We start from the raw sequence: 19079 nt of genomic DNA, 5'->3' as shown, positions 1-19079 counted from the left end.
AAATAATTGATTATTCATGAATACAAATTTCTGTGTCAAATTAAGAAGACAGACGGCATAAAACTTACTAGTACTATAAAGTGAAATAAATTTGAAAAGTGCATATTATTAGTTTTTGTGAATTTAATACACCGTCTAAGATCAGATCAGCTTTTATGTCATATATTGACATTTAGTATATTTGATAATAAATAATCACTGAATTACCTACAATTACCTATGTTTTTATCTGTAAGTCTACTTCTTTATATAATAATAATGAATTGTTCGAAAATATATTTTACATTTATGTTTAATGTTTCGTGTTTTAACAAATGCATAAAAGTATATAGACTGAAACACATACATAGCTGACTCACAATTAGACACAACAGGCGGCTGACTAATCTTTTCAGAGCAAGTAAATACCTTCACATGTTGTGTTCGTCATCTTGCTTGCAACAACATATACTAGATTTTTTGTCTTAGATTCACCTCTGTTCACAAATAATGTGTACAAGCCCACCTTAATCTTGTAGGTCAGGTAAAATATCATAATTCACTTTATATTTTACAGAATAGAACCCTCATTATTGCATCCTGACTTCTTGTATTTGAGGGGCATAGGATACAGGAAATACAGTTGGGGTTCCTCCATGAAGAGGTTGCGGGAGTGGGTAGACATAAGGAGTAGTAGGTAGAAAAGGGTTCCCTCCATGTCCGGGATGAGGAGCCGGAGTTACTGCCGAAATCGGATAAGATGTATCCAACCCATTTGTATACTGAGCAGGGAACGCCGTTGCGTAATCATAGAAGTGAGCGGTTGCTGCGACCGCAGCAGCCGGAGAAAGCGGAGTGTGCGGTGACACGATCAATCCCGGAGTAGCAGGTAGAAAAGATGAAGGATACACATATTGGGCAGGGAAACTGAAATAAAGAAAAATAGATTTTAAGTAGGTGAAATAATGTATTTAGTTCCTGAAAAAAGTTTTAAAAATTAATATTACCAGATAAAAGCTAAGCTAACGATGGAATTACGTAAGGATACATTCGACAAAAACAAAAATACAAATTGGTAAATCAAGTAAAAATCTATAGACATTGTTTTAACAAGTGTATTCGCTTTGGATAGTATTTAGTTGTATGAAACTAAATAGACTTCATATTAATATCTTTCATCTTTATTCCAGACTGCCATTTTTCTTTCATTTCAGAAATGAAAGTATAAGCAAATACATAAACATTAAAAAAAAAAGTCAGGAGATAAACAATAAAGATAAGACAGAGAGATAAATACAAACATTAGATACAGCGATGAAAAACAAGGAAGGTACGCAGGCAGACAAAAATATAATGAAAGAAACAGAAAACGAAATTAGGTTACATTAAAATTGATAGACAGATATTTAGACGGATGAAAATGGAAATGCAAATTACACAGAAAAAATGGAAACACGTGAAATGACTAATAAAGAAATAGCCAAACTGGTAACAGTACTATAGACATGGATTTAGTGAGAAACAGGTCAGAGGAATAGATAACTTTTTGTTTCTAAGAAACGTTTATTTCAGTTTGTGTTTTTATACTATAGATGTGAATGAAATCGGCATTTGAAATATGTATATAAATCATACAAAAAATGAAGTTTTCTTAACATACGATACATTTGTCTGCGAACCCCTTTCGGAACACTGGAAAAATAAATTAGTATGGGGTATACAAAAAATTTTAAATGACATTGTTAAACTATATCCAGCAGTAGGACAGCTAACTGTCTGGGTAACAGTGAGACAAATAGTCTCCGGCTCTTGTAGTCTCTGGGTCGTACTTAAGCAAGGCATAACACCCATTAGCTTCCCTTACTAGGGTCACAGTTGAAGCTGCTGTGGGTACAGGACGGTGGATCATCTCGTCTGACGGATGTCTAGTGCAACCGGGACAACGGTAGAATAAACTTGCTCAAGTTAGTTGAGAACTCCCACCAGTAGCAAGCAATTGCAACCTACTACCGTATTTTGCCAAGCATAATCAATGGTCCTTCACAAATCAAGGAAATTCACAACAGCGTGAAGGGGTCCCTGAAGGACACCTCGCCCGGTGAGGAAAGTCATGTGCGATAGATAACTGTCAGCATGCTACTGTCCGCATCCAGAAGACAGCAGTCAAAGTGGTAACGCAGAATGTGAGGACTCTTCACCAAATTTGAAAACTGTTTAATGTCAAGCATAAGATGATGAGATTACGGATACAAATTCTAGGTCTGTGTGGAATATATTAGAAAGATACTGGAATTATTGTTTCAGAAGATATGGAGATAATATATTCAAGAGGTCAAATGCACGAAAAAGAAGTTGAGTGATTTTGGACGATAAAACCTCAAAGTGTTTTCATAGATATTGGCAATATCTGAGAGAGTGATGCTTGGGATAATAAAGGCCTAACCTTTCAACATTGTAATGATATAAATTTATGCACTGACAGTTGAAAATGAGGAAGAGGACATTGACCGTTACTATGAAGACCTTGATAAAACGAAAAAGCAATCCAAACCTCAAGAAGTGGTCACAGTGATGGGAGTTCTAAATGAAAAAAAAAATCTGGTTGTAAGCGAGTGGATAATATTGTTGGACCGCATGATCTTGAAGAGAAAAATGAAAGAGGAGAGAAATGTATTGCGTGGTGTGTCATTACGAAGACATTGCTTGAGCACCACCCGGAAAGAAGGTATGCATAGAAAAGTCCTGGAGATAATGTTACAACCTAAATTAATGATATTACCATCAATAGAAAATTCAGTAATGCAGTACAACAATCGATCTTTACCCAGGGACTGATTGCAGAAGCGACCATGTCTCTGTAGTATGTACCATCAAGATAATGTTGAGGAAATTTAAGAAGCCAAAAGCGATAAATAATCTTGATTATACAATTTTATTGGAAAATAATTTGATTAAAAAAAGGTATATAGTTGTAGTTAAAAATCATTTTCAAAAACTTGAAGATGAAAGAAATATATCAAAATGAGAAATGTTTAAAGAAGCACTAGTTGAAACAGCCAAAGAGGATATTCCATTAAAATTCAAGCAAAAGAAACAGAAACTGTTAATGGAAGAAATTCTTGAACTCATGGAACATAGAACATTATAAGAAACTGGACAAAATAATTCGATCAATGCGCAGTGAAGGAAAAAAAATAGTTTAATAAAAAAACGTACAAAGACAGAAAAACAAAATGATAAAGATGTTGCATCAATGTCTAGGAATATCAAATACATCACAGGTAAAGAAGATGCACTGTTAGTGGATGTATAAAAGCTAAGAATTGTGGTGTAATTATGGAACGAGAACAAACACTAAAAAGAAGGACTAAGTATATTGAAGATTTATTCTTAAGTCAGAGTACGAACAGTTACCAACAGAATGAAAACCCATATAGCTACAAGACCAGATGAAATTGCAGTAGAACAAATATAATATCTGGAATAATTTGGTATAGAATAGTTAACAACTACTATCAGTGAGATTTGTGAAAGTTGTGAAATACCTGAGTATCTCAGTAAATCTATCTTTATTGCGTTCCATAAAAGACTTGGAGCCATTGAATGTGAACATCATCGAACCATCAGTTTAATGAGCCATGTGACAAGGATCCTTTAAAAGTGTTGATGATAAGAGGTAGAAGACCGAATATTGCAAAAGTTCAACATGGTTTTACTGAAAATCGTAATACAAGAAGTGCTATCTTTGTGGTATGAATGCTTTCAGAGAGGACAAAAGAAATGAAGAAAGACTCTTACTTGTGCTCTATTGATTATGTCAAAGCTTTTGATAGAGTCAAGTTAAAGAAAATGCTGAAAGAATTGGACGTTGATGGCAATATCTTGAGAAATTTAAGAAACCTCTATTGGGATCTAACCGCGGTGGTGAAGAAAAAGCATGAAATAAGTGATTTCATCCAAATTTAGAAGAGGCGTGAAGCAAGACTGCCTTTTCATCTGACATTTTTCATTTGTACAGTAAGAAAATCCTGAGGGAGATTGAAGATTTAGTAGGGCCGATCATTGGCGTACAGAATTTGAACAACTTCCGTTATGCTGATGATGCCGTTTTAATAACTGATTCAGACGAGAAAATGCAAATACTTTTAAATAATGTTGTTAGTAAAAGTGAAAAGAATGGTTTAAGTGTCAACTGTAGGAAAACAGAATGCACGGTAATTACATAGAAGGCGATCATTCCTGTATGCATTGTCAAAGTAGGTAAGGAACAGATAACGCAAGTCAATAAATTCAATTACCTGGGAAGCTGGATAACATCAGATGGTAAATGATAATGAAATAAAACGGAGAATAGGCATGGCAAAAGGCGCATTTCTGAAGGTGAGAAAGATACTGACAAATAGCAAAATTTCTATGCGACGAAGTTAAGAGTTTTGGATTGCTATTTATACCAATTTTCACACATGCACCAAAATGTTGGACGATTTCGTCAAGTATTGAAAAGAGAATTGGAGCAATTGAGTTGTGATTCTTAAGGTGCATCTTGAAGGAGTGTTGGGCAAATCACACCTCAACTGAATATATTTTGTCAAGAGCAAGTTGCAGGAGGAAGTTTTGACTAGTATCAGAGGGAGAGAGAATTAGAGTTCTCGGACACGTTATGAGGAAAGAAGAAACCGTGGAAGACAGAGTATCCAAATGGATGAATGTATCGACATTAGAAATTCTTTGTGTTTCAAGAAGAGATCTGTGAAAGACCATGGTCACCAACAACCTGTTTCGATATGGCACTTTCCAGCGTATGAATAATTCACAAAGTATTTTTCCTCTTTGTTTATATTTTTTGAAGAAAGGCTTTCGTAAAGTACTGTAGAAATTTTAATTAACTGAGATAATGTTTTGTGGATTCGTTTTATGTTTGATCAATATTTCAGGATTCGATGTATGTTGTACGAAACTTTTGAATATTATTCTCATAAAATGTTCCCAGAGGTTTCTTCGTAGACCGTTAAGAGTATTACTAACTTGAAAATGTCAGTTGTACAGAAACAAAAAAGCTGCCTGTTGGTCCTTTCATATTATTTTTCTCATTATATTCTTTGATTTAATTGCACACTCACACATGTATATAACTAAATATAAATTAAAATAATTTTCAAAATGAGAAACAACATCATTTTGCTGAGTTCTTTGATTATCTGTATTGTCATGCGTAATATAAAATATATATTTTGAAAGTTTAGTAAAACACCTATCTTAACCAACATCAAACACAATTCAAATCACACATGTACAACACATACTCAATAAATATACTCGAACATTTTGTCCTGCGTGAATACACAGGACATAACAGTTTTCCAGATACATATGGTTTTGCTATGACGATGTACAAATGATTTTGCTCTCATTTTAAAAATGTTACTATGAAACCTGTAAAATTTTGCGAAAAATGGATTCTGTAAGTGTGGTAGCATTAATATCAGAAACCTAAACCTGTGTTTTATAACTATTTGAAATACTTATTTATTACCATTTTTGGGTTAAAAAGTAAATAAAGCAGTTGGGATAAAAAAATATGTTGAAAACATAAACATCTCTCCTATGAATACCAGTTAACATATGAAACACAAAAACTACAAATCGTAGAAATATCTACTAATTAAGCTGTAAGTGTGAAAAATAACTGAATAAAATAATCTGTGTAAAATAAAAATTAAATGAATAATGCTGTGTTGTTAATTCTTACAATAAAATTCGGTTTGTAAAGGGCTTAAATAAAGTGTATGGTAATTACAATTCACTTGCTTGATCTGATTCACATACTAATAGTTATTGTTCATGAAAACTGATTATATATATAGCGCTTTACAATACTATTATGTCTATTGTTTCTCAGCCAACCTGATGAGCCATGGTATTGGGAGCAAGGCCTCATCAGCACTGGATGCAGCAGATATAGTATGGTTAACAATTTATAATATATTCTAATGAGCCATAGTATTGGGAGCAAGGCCTCATCAGCAATGGATGCAGCAGATATAGTATGGTTAACAATTTATAATATATTCTACTTTGCTTTTACACATGGGTATTTAGAATTTACTACAGATGTTTCGTGTTCAATTATTGTGATTAATTGTAAAGACGTATAAAAAATAAATTCAGTCAAGTTATAATAACCTTTACTTGCCATGACCTCGTCATATTTTGTATTCTATATTTCTATTCAAAAAATACTGTATTTCAGCAAAATACCATAACCTGGGATGATAATAATAATAATAATCATCTTCGTCATATAGTTTTGACAGATCTTGATAAAAACCCATAAAAGCTTGCGGGCCTAATTTCTGCACATACAAACGCTTAATGATTTTTTTTTTCGCATAATAGAAGTCGGTGACAGTCTTGATGAAACTAGAGTCTTTTATGGCTAACATGTTATGTTTATATCGAACAAAACTTGTTTGTTGTGAAGACGATGTATCGGCCTCCTAACTATTGTGTGTGTGTAAACATAAAAGTGTTGTGTTTATAGTATGCTAAGTTGTTCCTCGCATGTTTAGCCCTTTGTCCTTGATCATACAAATAATGGTTGATATTCAGCCACTACGCGTAGTAACGATGAGCGCTACTTAAAATAATTAAATAGGACACAGAATTATAGCACTAAGCAATGCAGTGTACTGTGTGCTAATGACACTATGACAGTTCTGGTCTTCAATGTAATGTACTATGTGCTAATGACACGGTGACAGTTTCGGCCTTCAACGTAATGTACTATGTAGTAGTGACATGATGATAGTTCAGACCTTCAATGTAATTTACTAGTACTACTGACACGGTGACAGTTCCTCCCTTCAATGTAATGTACTATATGCTAGTGACATGATGACAGTTCAGCCCTTCAATGTAATGTACTATGTATTAGTGACACGGTGACAGTTCCGGCCTTCAACGTAACGTGCTATGTCCTAGTGACACAGTGACAGTTCCTGCCTTGAATGCAATGTACTATGTGTTAGCGGCCAGGCATGGCCAGGTGGTTAGGGCGCTCGACGCGCAATCTGCGGGTCGCTGGTTCGAATCCCCGTCCCACCCAACATGCTCGCTCTTTCAGCCGTGAGGGCGTTATAAAGTGACGGTCAATCCCACTATTCGTTGGTAAAAGAGTAGCCCAAGAGTTGGCGGTAGGTGGTATTGACTAGCTGCCTTCCTTCTTGTCTTACACTGCTAAATTAGGGACGGCTAGCGCAGATGGCCCTCGTGTAGCTTTGTGCGAAATTCAAAACAAACCAAACAATCAATGTAGTGACACGGTGAGAGTTCCCGCCTTGAACGTAATGTACTATGTACTAGTGACAGGTGACAGTTCTGGCCCTCAATGTAATTTACTATGTACTAGTGACAGGTGACAGTTCTGGCCCTCAATGTAATGTACTATGTACTAGTGACAGGTGACAGTTCTGGCCCTCAATGTAATGTACTATGTACTAGTGACAGGTGACAGTTCTGGCCCTCAATGTAATGTACTATGTACTAGCGACAGGTGACAGTTCTGGCCCTCAATGTAATTTACGATGTGCTAGTGAAATGATAACAGTTCTCGCCTTCAATGTGATGTACTGTGTTAGTGACACAGTGACAGTTCCGGCTTTCAATGTAATGTTGTATGTGCTAGTAACATGATGACATTTCCGGCTTTCAATGTAATGTACTATGTGATAGTGACATGATGACATTTCCGGCTTTCAATGTAATGTGCTATGTGATAGTAACATGATGACATTTCCGGCTTTCAATGTAATGTACAATGTGATAGTGACATGATGACATTTCCGGCTTTCAATGTAATGTGCTATGTGATAGTGATACAGTGACAATTACGGCCTTCAATGTAAAGTACTATGTGCTAGTGGCATGGTGAAACTTCCGGCCTTGAATGAAATGTACTACGTGCTAATGACATGATGATAGTTCTGACTTTCAATGAAATGTAGTATGTTCTAGTGACATTACTTCGGCCTTTGAAACAGGCTAACCAGATTACCTTGTTCTATAAATCAATATTTTACACGTTTTATACAAGTGTCCTTTTGTAAAAAGCACGTACTTTACGGCTTGGAAAGACTGTATTCCATTTTATCTTTAGGTTTGATCATTTGTTGATTTACTCTTTCGGTAATCACTTCAATTTAAGATATCGTTTCCGTTTAAATGTGTGAAAATGCTATGTGCTGGTGCCTATGGTGGTTTATGAAGAAAGCAGAGACTTTCAGATCCATTTCAAAAATTAAACACAAAAGGCACAGATATAAAACCCAATTCAGTTTGTTTTATGCAGGTCAGTAGTGGGAAATTCGTAAACATGATATCAGACGAGTAATGTGTACAATAGATGTGTTTGTTTCTGAAGAGCCAGAAGTGAACGCAAAATGCTCAGTTTACACCCAATTTCCTACCAAGTGCTTTGCAACATTAAAGGAGTAATCTTTGTGAAGGCATCTTGGTTACGTTGATGCAATTCGTCCTTACTCGTAAACTATGTCCTTTATGAATCTCCATAAAAACAAAAAATAATAAAAAACATAAGCGTAACGTCCGAATTACGCACGGTCAATCACTCGATTGGGGAATGTTTCATCTTGTATATTGTTTGTGTAGGAGCTTTCTGTCGTTTAAAACTAATTAAACCACTTGTAAATCGCCTTATATATAGGTGGATCCCGTTGATAAAATCGTCTTAATTCCCTTTACACCTACCCTCAGTGGCACAGCAGCATGTCTGTGGATTTACAACGCTAGAAACTGGGTTTCAATACCCGTCGTGGGTAAAGCATAGATATCCCATGGTGTAACTTTGTGCTTAACTTGAAACAAAATGTACAAAAAATCTTTTGCACCTATGTAGGGATTCGAACTTGGCAAACCACGACACACATTTCATTTTCGCCTTCGTAGTCGTTAATTTGATTGAGACTGAAAGTTCCCACTTATCGAACGCCTAAAACGTATAGATATTTGTATGTGCTTTAAAAAAACTTTAGGCATTGTTGTTACATGTGCAACAAACTGTGTATCTCTATGTTAAACGGTTTACCTCGGATGATTTTTCAAAAGTGTTTCGACAAAATTCTTGAACACCTGTATTGTTAAAGGCACTGATTAATTGTATTTAGTGAATAAATGGCGCTCTTATAACACACTTTAAGTTCAGCACTGTTGTTCACTGGTTGAAGAATAAGTTAACTATGAAATCTTGCCATTTAATTTTTTGTGATAGTTTATGTTGAGTATATTTGCTTACAGTTATACAAATTAAGACTTATGATTCTATCTTCATAAAACAGAATGTTTTGTACAACAAGATCATATTTTACTCATACTAAAACACAGTGACACATATGACGACTTGAGAGGATATATTAAGTTTTAACATTAAAGTTCAAATTAAATATTAAAAGGCTAAAATTTCAAGGTAGTTGTGTAAATAAATAAATAAAACACTCAAACGATCAACGTTTTTAAAGTACACAATTAACTTGTTTTTTTTCTAAGACCGTCCAAAACGGAAACTCCATGTTTCGACGTACAATCACGCCATCAAAAACAGTGGAAACCATACTTACAAAATTGAATGTGAATGTGGTTGTGTATACATTGGTCAAACTAAAAGAAACTTAAAATTTGGAATAAAAAACATAAGAGAAATGTTAAAATTAATAAAAGTGAAAAGTCTACACTAACACAACGTCTAAGTTATACAGGTTATATCATTCAGTGTGAAAAACTATTATTTGGGCTCAACCTGACGGCTAGAAATATTAAAGAATCTATAGAAATAATGAAACACACTACAAATAATTATCATATCTTGAATAAGGATGAAAGGTTGGAAATCATAAAGTATTATAGATGGTGCGATCATTTTTATTTCAGTGTGTAAACTAAATAAATTAAATTGCGTGTTTGTTTTGAGACCGTCAACTGTCTCAGAATAAAATTTCAAATTGTGTACTTAAAAACTTTGAACGTTTGAGTGTTTTAATTGTTCAAAACCAAGCCTATCGCTGCATTTAGCCTATTAAATTGCATGTCTGTTTTGAGACCGTTGACAGTCTCAGAATAAAATCTTCAAATTGTGTACTTAAACACTTTGAACGTTGAATGTTTTAATTGTTCAAAACAAAGCCTATCACTGAATGACCGTACGTTTTTTCCTCGTATGTTAGATAAGTTGCAGCAACAACGAAATTGCGATTTATTCCGTTCTGCGTGGTAGTCCTAGATCTTGAAATACGAATTTCCATGTTAGTACACCAACTTATGAAAGTAACTTCTTATCTATTTAAACAAGGCCCTTTGCTCGTTAATATTTCATGACATAAAGCGACACACAAATAAGATGCATAATTTATAAATATAAAAATGCATATATTAACAAACATCTGCACTTATATTTAAATATTCAATTTGATAACGAGGACTTACAAAAGAAAATGAGCCAATGATTACGTCAATGGATAAAAGTCTAAATAAACAGACGTCACTAGCACCAACATTGAAACGACTCATTAGCTGAAACAGTTACATTTTGACTACAAAAAACTAAGTTGAAAAAAAGCGTATTAGAACGTAGAGTATATATTTAGTGGTACAGATAAAAAATAAAATAATATACATGCATTACAGACCTAAATATATATGATACCGTACCCTAAGGTAAATATTTTCTAGAAAATAAGAAATAAGGAGTATTCCTGAACTTCCTTCCAGAAACATAGATTACCAAAATATATTTTATCTCAACGAATGGACGTTATTTCTGCGACAAATATTTTGATGAAATCTTGTGTGAAAACTATCAAATATTTATTTCACTATACAACTTTAAGGTACCATTCATCCATGGTTGCCGTGGTAGCCAACAGGAAACAAAAGCGATGTTTTATTTTTTTCTAATGAGAATATAGTAGTAACTTAGTGACACATACATTTCCCTACATATGGTAGGTGAATTTAAATAGCTAGACGTATATGTACATATACATATAGATATATTTACGTCATGCATATAACTATGCCTATTAATGAAAAGAAAAACCATTCCTAGCACAAATATTTTACATTATAAGAATGATAAGGTTTGATAGTTCTACCCGTTGGATTTATTAACAAACCGATAAAATTAAAAATTAAAATCTTATAATATGTTAAGAGTGATAAGACGTTCTACATGGTATAATCTGTTGCATTTAATCGAAGAAGTTTTATTATTTTGGGTAACATTTTATTTTAATTTGAGTTTGAGTTAATCTTGCAGTTTTTGTAGTAGTATATAGATGTTGTGTTGTACTAAAATTTATCATAATACGTATTAAATGTTGTGTTCTGGAATTTAACATTACTTTCAAGTGTGTTCTGTGATATTATGTTTGTTTCTTAAAGTAAGTTTTTGTAGTATAAAACTAGTTTGAAAATGTACACGGTTTTTTTGGCATGTAATGTATACATTTATTATAAAACTGATTAAATATTGTGTTATGAATAGATACGTTTATTTAAATATTGCTACGTATTAGAATTTCAAATAACCTGAAATTTAGTTAACTGATAAATTTAAATTTAGTAGTTAAATTGTACTTTGGATTTAGCTGTTACGTAAAAGGCGATATATAGTCAGTTTATGATATTTGCCAACAACGCACAGTTTTCTTTTTTAACACAAATACGTTTTAATATATACACAACAATACAATTTACAATAACAGTTATTACAAACAATGATTTATAAACAAAAGTTTCAGAAACTTACAAGCAATATAAAGTATTTTTTCTAGTCTGAAACTTCTTCGATATCTTATCGAAGGTTCACGATGAGCGAGTTGACATAGGTATAATTCACATAACAGGGAGCTAGCTAGCCTTGTCCTTCGTTTCTCACCAGCCACACACGCCGATTTTTCCACGATGAATTTATAGAATTTTTTCGTAAAAATACTAATGTCCAATGAGAATCCACTGAATTAAATGATTTGTCATGTTCGAACTTTGTAAAGGTTTCTGGTCAGATATCGGAAGTTTTCCGATTTATAAGCGTTATAACAGTCACAAAAGTTTATAGCACATTGACTATAGCAAACTAATAATAGATACTTACTTTTTGGCCCGTCGCGTTGGTTATATTTATAGGCATGTGGAGACTTTCTGGAATTTTTAGTTTTACGTAACAATACTGGGCTACATTTAAGCAGTTACGTACATGCATATATTGTTGATTCTTGCTCTCGAGAATCTTCTACAACTTTGTAGAATAGGCAGGAGTTTTGCAATACATATCTAACACTATAAGCTATGCATGTTTTTAAATATAAACTTAATCTAAACAAACGTTGATATTAAAATAAATATATAATAATAAATTCGTTACAATATAAAGTAGGTAATTTTGTTATTTCGAATCAAAATATTTAGTCTAGTCACATGTAGTAAGTGACAATTACATAGTAGCATTTCTATAACGTTTATTTTTTATTTTTAAATCACATTTAGTCTACGACACAATAAGCGTTATGAAAGAAATAATAATGAATAACAACATTTTCTTATGAATTGCTTAGAATCTTAAAAAGAGTTATTACAATTAAGTCTAGTTCTGAATAAAGAAGTACATGTAGTAATGACAAAATTTAGTTGGTTTAGAAAATTTTAAAAGAGTTCAAAATTACAAGCAGAAAAGAGCTCCAATAAGCTCTCTTGAGTAGTTCAAATATTTTAATGTTAATCTATCCAGATGTTCCAACTTATACGTACTATACATTATAGAACAAGAAGCATTTGTCGGCGATGGTATAATACTTTAGGATGTTGTCTTTTTGGAAACGAACCAGAAGCTCATTAAACGCTCGAAAAACGTTTACAATTAAGAGAAAAAAAAACGAAGCAGAAAATAACTTCGTGTTATTTGACTCTAAAGGTCTGAACATTTAAATCACATAAATTATCAGAACGTGTATTATCACTTCAGAAACAAAATATTCTAAGAGAAGTGATAACTAATCCGAACAGTTATCTAAAACTTGTTACTAAAGTCATTACAAGTGCATTAATTTATTTATTTTAAACGTGTTCAGCATAGTAACGCAACCTATTGTCCCTGTTTCAAAGGTAAATTGAATAGTAATCCATTTTTGGGTGTCTTAGTTGGAACATCCTAAGATAGGACCTTAGAGACAGATATCTTCCATAAATCACAAATTTTCATAGATATTTAGATGTCTTCAGTAACCACCTTAAACCCAATATCACCCATACTTTAGCTCAAATAATATTTACTTTAGTCTCTAACTCAGACATTATAGAAATTTAATGGCACTATCTAGGTAATATTATATTATAAATATGTCGAGGAAATGTTTTCAAATAAACAACAAGGTGAACAATAAATAATATATTTTTCCTTTTGTAATAACCCATTGTTAAACTATGAATATGAATTTGAAATATATTGACACTCAACATAAACAACTTATTGAACCTGTTTTTAAAAGACAATTTTCTATGTGTAAACGTGTTTTATTGCGAAGACAACCAAATCATTGATATGGACTATTAACCACAAAAAATATTTACTAGTAAACGTGAATTTGTTTTCTTGTGGAAGAAGCAACTGTGCCTTATGCCAAAATTCTACTTAAAAGAAGGGAAACGCCTTAATGAGCCTTCAAGGTTAAATAATATTCGATATAAATGGTACATATAATTTTACGTCGGACAATCATATGTATATGTTACAGTGTATACGCTGTACCTTTTATATAGCAGAATCTGATATTACTCATGAACCTACTTAAATTTTACCTAAGAAACCTAGTTAGAAATCTGTAGAAACCGAATGAACATTTAAACAATTATGCAGACTGAAATGTCGACAGTTTAATGTTTCCTTAAATAATTAACTATAAGATTTTAAAATATGTGGATGGCGTTATACGATTTTGCAAATCACCATGGAGCTAAAATATTAGGAACGTCAACTTATAAATAGGCCATTTAGAATTTACATTTTCGCAAATTTTTTACTTATATTTTGTTTCTTCGTTATTTTTCCTACCTATTTCATGTTTTATAAATGCGTACTTTATTATCTTATTATGTGGATTTCAGTTATCTAATAATATTTAATGTTAATCAATTCTAGGTATTTACTGTGTCTGCAGAATGATGGTTATTCCACGAAATCGTTTAAAAATAAAAGTATAAGTGCATAGTCGAACTCTTTTTATTATTATGTTCCCCATATAACATACTTTTAAAAAAATGTTTCAAATATCTATGAAAAAAGTCTAATCGCTGGCGTTTCCAGAAGTATGGTCCCAAGTTGGGACGGTGTTAAATCTTCGGATTTACAACGCCAAAATCAGGCGTTCGATTCCCTTCAGTAGACACAGCAGATATCCCGATGTGGCTTAGATATCACAAAACACAGACATACTCAAGAAGTATGAGCCAATACAGTGGTTGAGTACCGTTAGGTTTTGAAAATTGTTGAAGTGATTAAATGCAATGAAATATGTGTTGTAGAATAAATAATTGTCAATTCAGCCATTTTATATAAGACGAGAAAAATATTAATAAGGTCTAAATTAAATCAATAACTAAGAATCACTGTAAACAAAGGAATCATTTCGATATTTTTTTTCTGGAGAACATGACTGCTGGCACGCTTAAAAATAAACTTCATTGTAACTTACTATATATAAACAGTTCGAAAAATGTAAAATTATTTCAATAAATTTCTAAAGCTACTTAAACATACACTGTGTAGTGAAGTAAGCAAACATTTGATCGTCGCTTTGATCTATAAATGAACGCCTTTGTAAAATGCTTCAAATACATAATGAAGTACTAATGGCAAAGAGTTTAAATGCGGTTAAGAATAAAACATAGCCATAGTTCGCCTAACAATAGTTTGAAATCCTAGACAACAAAGATAATTGAACTAGTCGACATTGTTTAACCTATCATTAGTCAGTAGTGCATTGAAATAGCCGTCTATTTACGTTTAAAAGCTTGAATTAATTATCCCGAAGACATTTTAAAACGCCTCTGCAAACTGCTATTCCAAATACACACACACACACACACAAAACTTGCACTATTATACCGTGTCGTTCAGGCCAGCAGCGTTCTAAAAACGCTAGCTATTCGCCAGACACAACAACTTACTGAGCTGATCAATGATTTGGCACTAATCTCGACACTAAAAAGAAGTCGATCCTTACAATACCAGAACAGATCAATAAAAGTGTTTATCAAGATCAGCGCAATTAGTCAAGTTTCAGTGTGCAGTTTTGTCATCATCTTATTTCCCAAATTTTACAATATTGAAAATTAGCTTTTAAAGTTTATCTAGTTGTTCTTATCTAAAAGGTTGATAACATTGTAAAAATTACATAGAATAAAATTCAAGAGAGATGAAAAAAGTCGAGTGAACTGATTGATCTCCATGTCGAATAAAATTTACAATTCAAAACGCAGAGTTTCTACAGAAGGAAGAACAAAATAAAAGCAAGTAATTCGAAGAGAAAGAAAGCTGAGAGAATGAATTAAAAAGTGTAAAAATAGCAAAAGAAGAATGATTGAGAAAAATTAAAACGAAAAAGAGTTTTTGAGGAAACTAAAGAATTACATCGAGAAAAGTTAAACAGATAAATAACATGAGAAAGAAAATGATGCTGTGAAAACAAACAGAAATAATGAGAAAATAATAATATAGAGGAAGTTATGTAGGTGTTTAGTTCAGTTGAGTTTAATAAAGTTTTACCATTTGTGTATTAGTAAAAATGAACAGGACGGAAATAAACAAATTGAGAAACGTTGAATGTGACGCAGACGTCATACCATACTTATTTATTTTTTAAATATAGTTTAAGTTCTAGCTTCATCGGTGAAATGTATGGCACAAAGTGTTGTCAAAGATTTCGTGGTTTGCGTCCAGTTACCGACAAAGAAAAAATCGCGCTTCACACTTTGGGACCATGGGTGCGTTATAAGAGTGAGGATCAAATCTTATTATTCAGTAGGAAAAGAAAATACCAAGGTTTGGCGATGACTGACGGCTAACTGCCTTTCCTCTAATTTTCAAAATTAGGGACAATTAACGCAATTATCCCTCATGCGGTTTGGCGCGAAAGCCAACACACAAATATGTACTAAGTGGTGGGAGAGTAATTATTTATACGCCCCCCCTAAAAAAAAGATTAAAATATTTACTTCCTATTGTTTTATAATGCAACGGTTATGATTGTACATGTTTGGAAGAAATAATAGCCCGTGAACTTACTACACATGAATTTCTTTGGAATTTTAGTGGAAATCTGTACCAGGGTTACCTGTGCATGGCTGTTTCTAATTAAGAGTTCACAAACTAAAAAGAAGGCAATTAGTCAATATCACCCACTGTCTACAGTTAAGCTACATACAAATTAATAAAAAACAAATAGGTACAAATTAGTTCGTATGTAACAAAAGCTTCTTCGAACTTAAACATTATTTCTCATGTTACACCTTCTTTGTTCGTGTAGTACGACAACAACTTTTTACAATCAGGTAAATCATCACAACATCAGATTTGCTGTCTAAGACACGATAACACATATAGGATGCTTCTAATGGCTGGATCGCATTCCATAATGAGTGCTGTGATAAAAATAGACGCTAGCTCACTAACTTTAAAAATAATTGGCTGACTAATTATTTCTTTAAGGATGAATACTGCGAAGTTACCTTCTTTTTTTTAAAGAAATAAAAATCCTCTGGAGTGGAAACTAGAAATTAGGAAAAAAATAAATGAAAAATACGAAACATGTACACGAAAAACTTTTACAAAATTTACTTATCTTTACAGAATACCACATTCCACAATATTAGAAACAGCTGACCGTTATTGAAAGTATAACTATAACAAAAGCAAATGATAATATTTTTTTTGAAATTTGAGCCAGAAGTTTATTTAATTTCACCAGAAATGAACAATACTACGTTATACACTCTTGAATAGCAAAATAGAAGTTTGATAGATTTCTGTAATACTTAATTTCTTATTTCGTGTTTGAGGACGCTAGAAAGCGGATATCGATTCCCTTGGTTGACAGAGCACAGATAGCCCATTGTGTAGCTTTGTGCTTAACTTCAAACAAACAAACCAAATTCTTGATTTATTATATTTACAGGATTTTTTTTTATAAATTGTCTGTCGCACTGTAAGCATACTTTGCAAACGAAAACGGTTTTAACCGTTCATGTTTTTGTTTTCTTTTTTGTCTGTGTGGTTGTTTAGTTTTGTGCAAAGCTACACAATTGACAATTTGCGCTTTGTCCACTAAAGGAATATAGCGTTGGAGTTTAGCGTTGTAAGTCCGTAAATCCACCGCTGACCCACGGGGAAACCTTAATAGTTCATACTAACCCTAAAATATCCATATACAAGAAGAAGTACTTTGTACAAATGAATAAAAAACGCCAATAACGTATCAGAATAATAATGCATAAAATGTAAAGAATTAATAAAACACAAAACTCAAACTTGTTTCTACAAGCTAATATCAGCATAATAATGCACAAAATGTGAAATAATTATTCTTTACCCTTTTGATCGTTGTTATACTGATCTGGTATTATTGTTGTTTAACCTTAAAATATTCATTATGAAAAGAAACTACTATCACCCATTTTACACTCGTAAAATTGAACAGTGCTTTAACCGAATATATAGAAATGTTTTCGATGATGAGGAACCCACTTTGAGACTAATAATGCCTAGAGACGGCATGAATGGGTAGTGAAGAAAAACTTTAATATAAGTTTAATATAACAGCAACTGATAATAACAAAACCGTGTCGAAACGTTGTACATTTGCTGTTATGTTAAACTTATATTAGTTTTTCTTCATTACCCATCCAAGCCGTCTCCAAGCATTATATAGAAATATTCTTCTTTTTAGCCGCGGCATAACGGTTCATAGAGTGGCTCTGAGTATTTTTCTTTTTTTGTTGTTGTTGTTCTTCAAGTACAGATTTTTAGCTCATAGCTCCGTAATCTCTTGACTGATTTGAAATCTAATTACAATTTTGGACTCAGGAGGTCAAACCCTTTTGATTAATGTATTTGACCACGCCTAAGGATTCATAGGTTAATCTACTTTAATCCTGTCTAAAAGAATTTCAATTTAAGGGTAGACTGGTAGAGATTTTGATGAGAAATAAAATCGAATCGGGTATACATGCGCCTCACGCTTAGTATTGCTGGCGCACAAAAATATAGCTAATAAAAAGGAAAAAAAAAGGTCTCCTATATCAATTTACTCTAATCCTGCCTAAAAGAATTTCAAGTGCCACGGCTATTGAGGACTCCCTCTTGTTTATATATACAAAGATTATTTCTGAAAACTTAGACTAAAGCATTTTACGAACCATTTTAGCCTTAATACGTTTATTCAGGTCTGATAAAAGTTAGCGCATAACTCAGTCTTACCATTTTTCTCAGTTGTACATCCTATACATTAAACAAGCTCCCCAGTGGCTCAGCGGTAAGCGGAGGGCTTATTACGATACAAATAGAGTTTTGATACTCGCGGTGGTCATAGTACAGATAGTACATTTGGGTGGTTTGTGCTTAATAGTAAACAAGTAAGCAAAATATATCAAATAAAAATAAAATAAATGTCAAGATATATTTTCTTTTTTCTTTCTAATATGATGAATAAAAATTAATAGATACAAAAGTCGACACCCTTATGTAGCACCTGGCTTTTGGGCGAGAATTGGGTTTTTTATCTTGAAACTTGTTATTCTATTTATATTTTACAGCATCACGACCACATCATGAAGCAAACTTGCTACAGTCACTATTCATAGATGCAAAATTGTTGTGTTTGTTTCTCACAGAGATAATACACAACAGTTATTGAAACTTTTTATGTAATATCTAACTTAATACATTAATTTCATACACAGTAGACACTGTTTGTCAACAGATGTAATAAATTCAAAAGATTGTTTTGTTTGTTACGGTTTACCCACAAAGCTACACGAGG

The 19079-nt window shown here is 32.7% G+C and overlaps 1 protein-coding gene across 1 annotated transcript in view; it reads right to left on the bottom strand.

Annotated features, from left to right (window-relative positions):
- Positions 1-569: 569 nt before the first annotated feature.
- Positions 570-19079, bottom strand: part of LOC106468826 (RNA-binding protein 24-like) — an 81448-nt gene continuing 62938 nt past the window's right edge. Inside the window, exon 4 of the mRNA XM_013929304.2 lies at positions 570-906. Within this exon, the coding sequence (XP_013784758.1) occupies positions 570-906 (337 nt within the window). The remainder of the gene's footprint in view (positions 907-19079) is intronic.

The sequence above is a fragment of the Limulus polyphemus genome, unplaced genomic scaffold (assembly GCF_000517525.1).
Source record: "Limulus polyphemus unplaced genomic scaffold, Limulus_polyphemus-2.1.2 Scaffold3, whole genome shotgun sequence".
In the NCBI taxonomy this organism is placed as follows: Eukaryota; Metazoa; Arthropoda; class Merostomata; order Xiphosura; family Limulidae; genus Limulus; species Limulus polyphemus.
The sequence above is the reverse complement of the archived record's forward strand: the minus strand, read 5'-3'. Positions and strand labels throughout refer to the sequence as shown.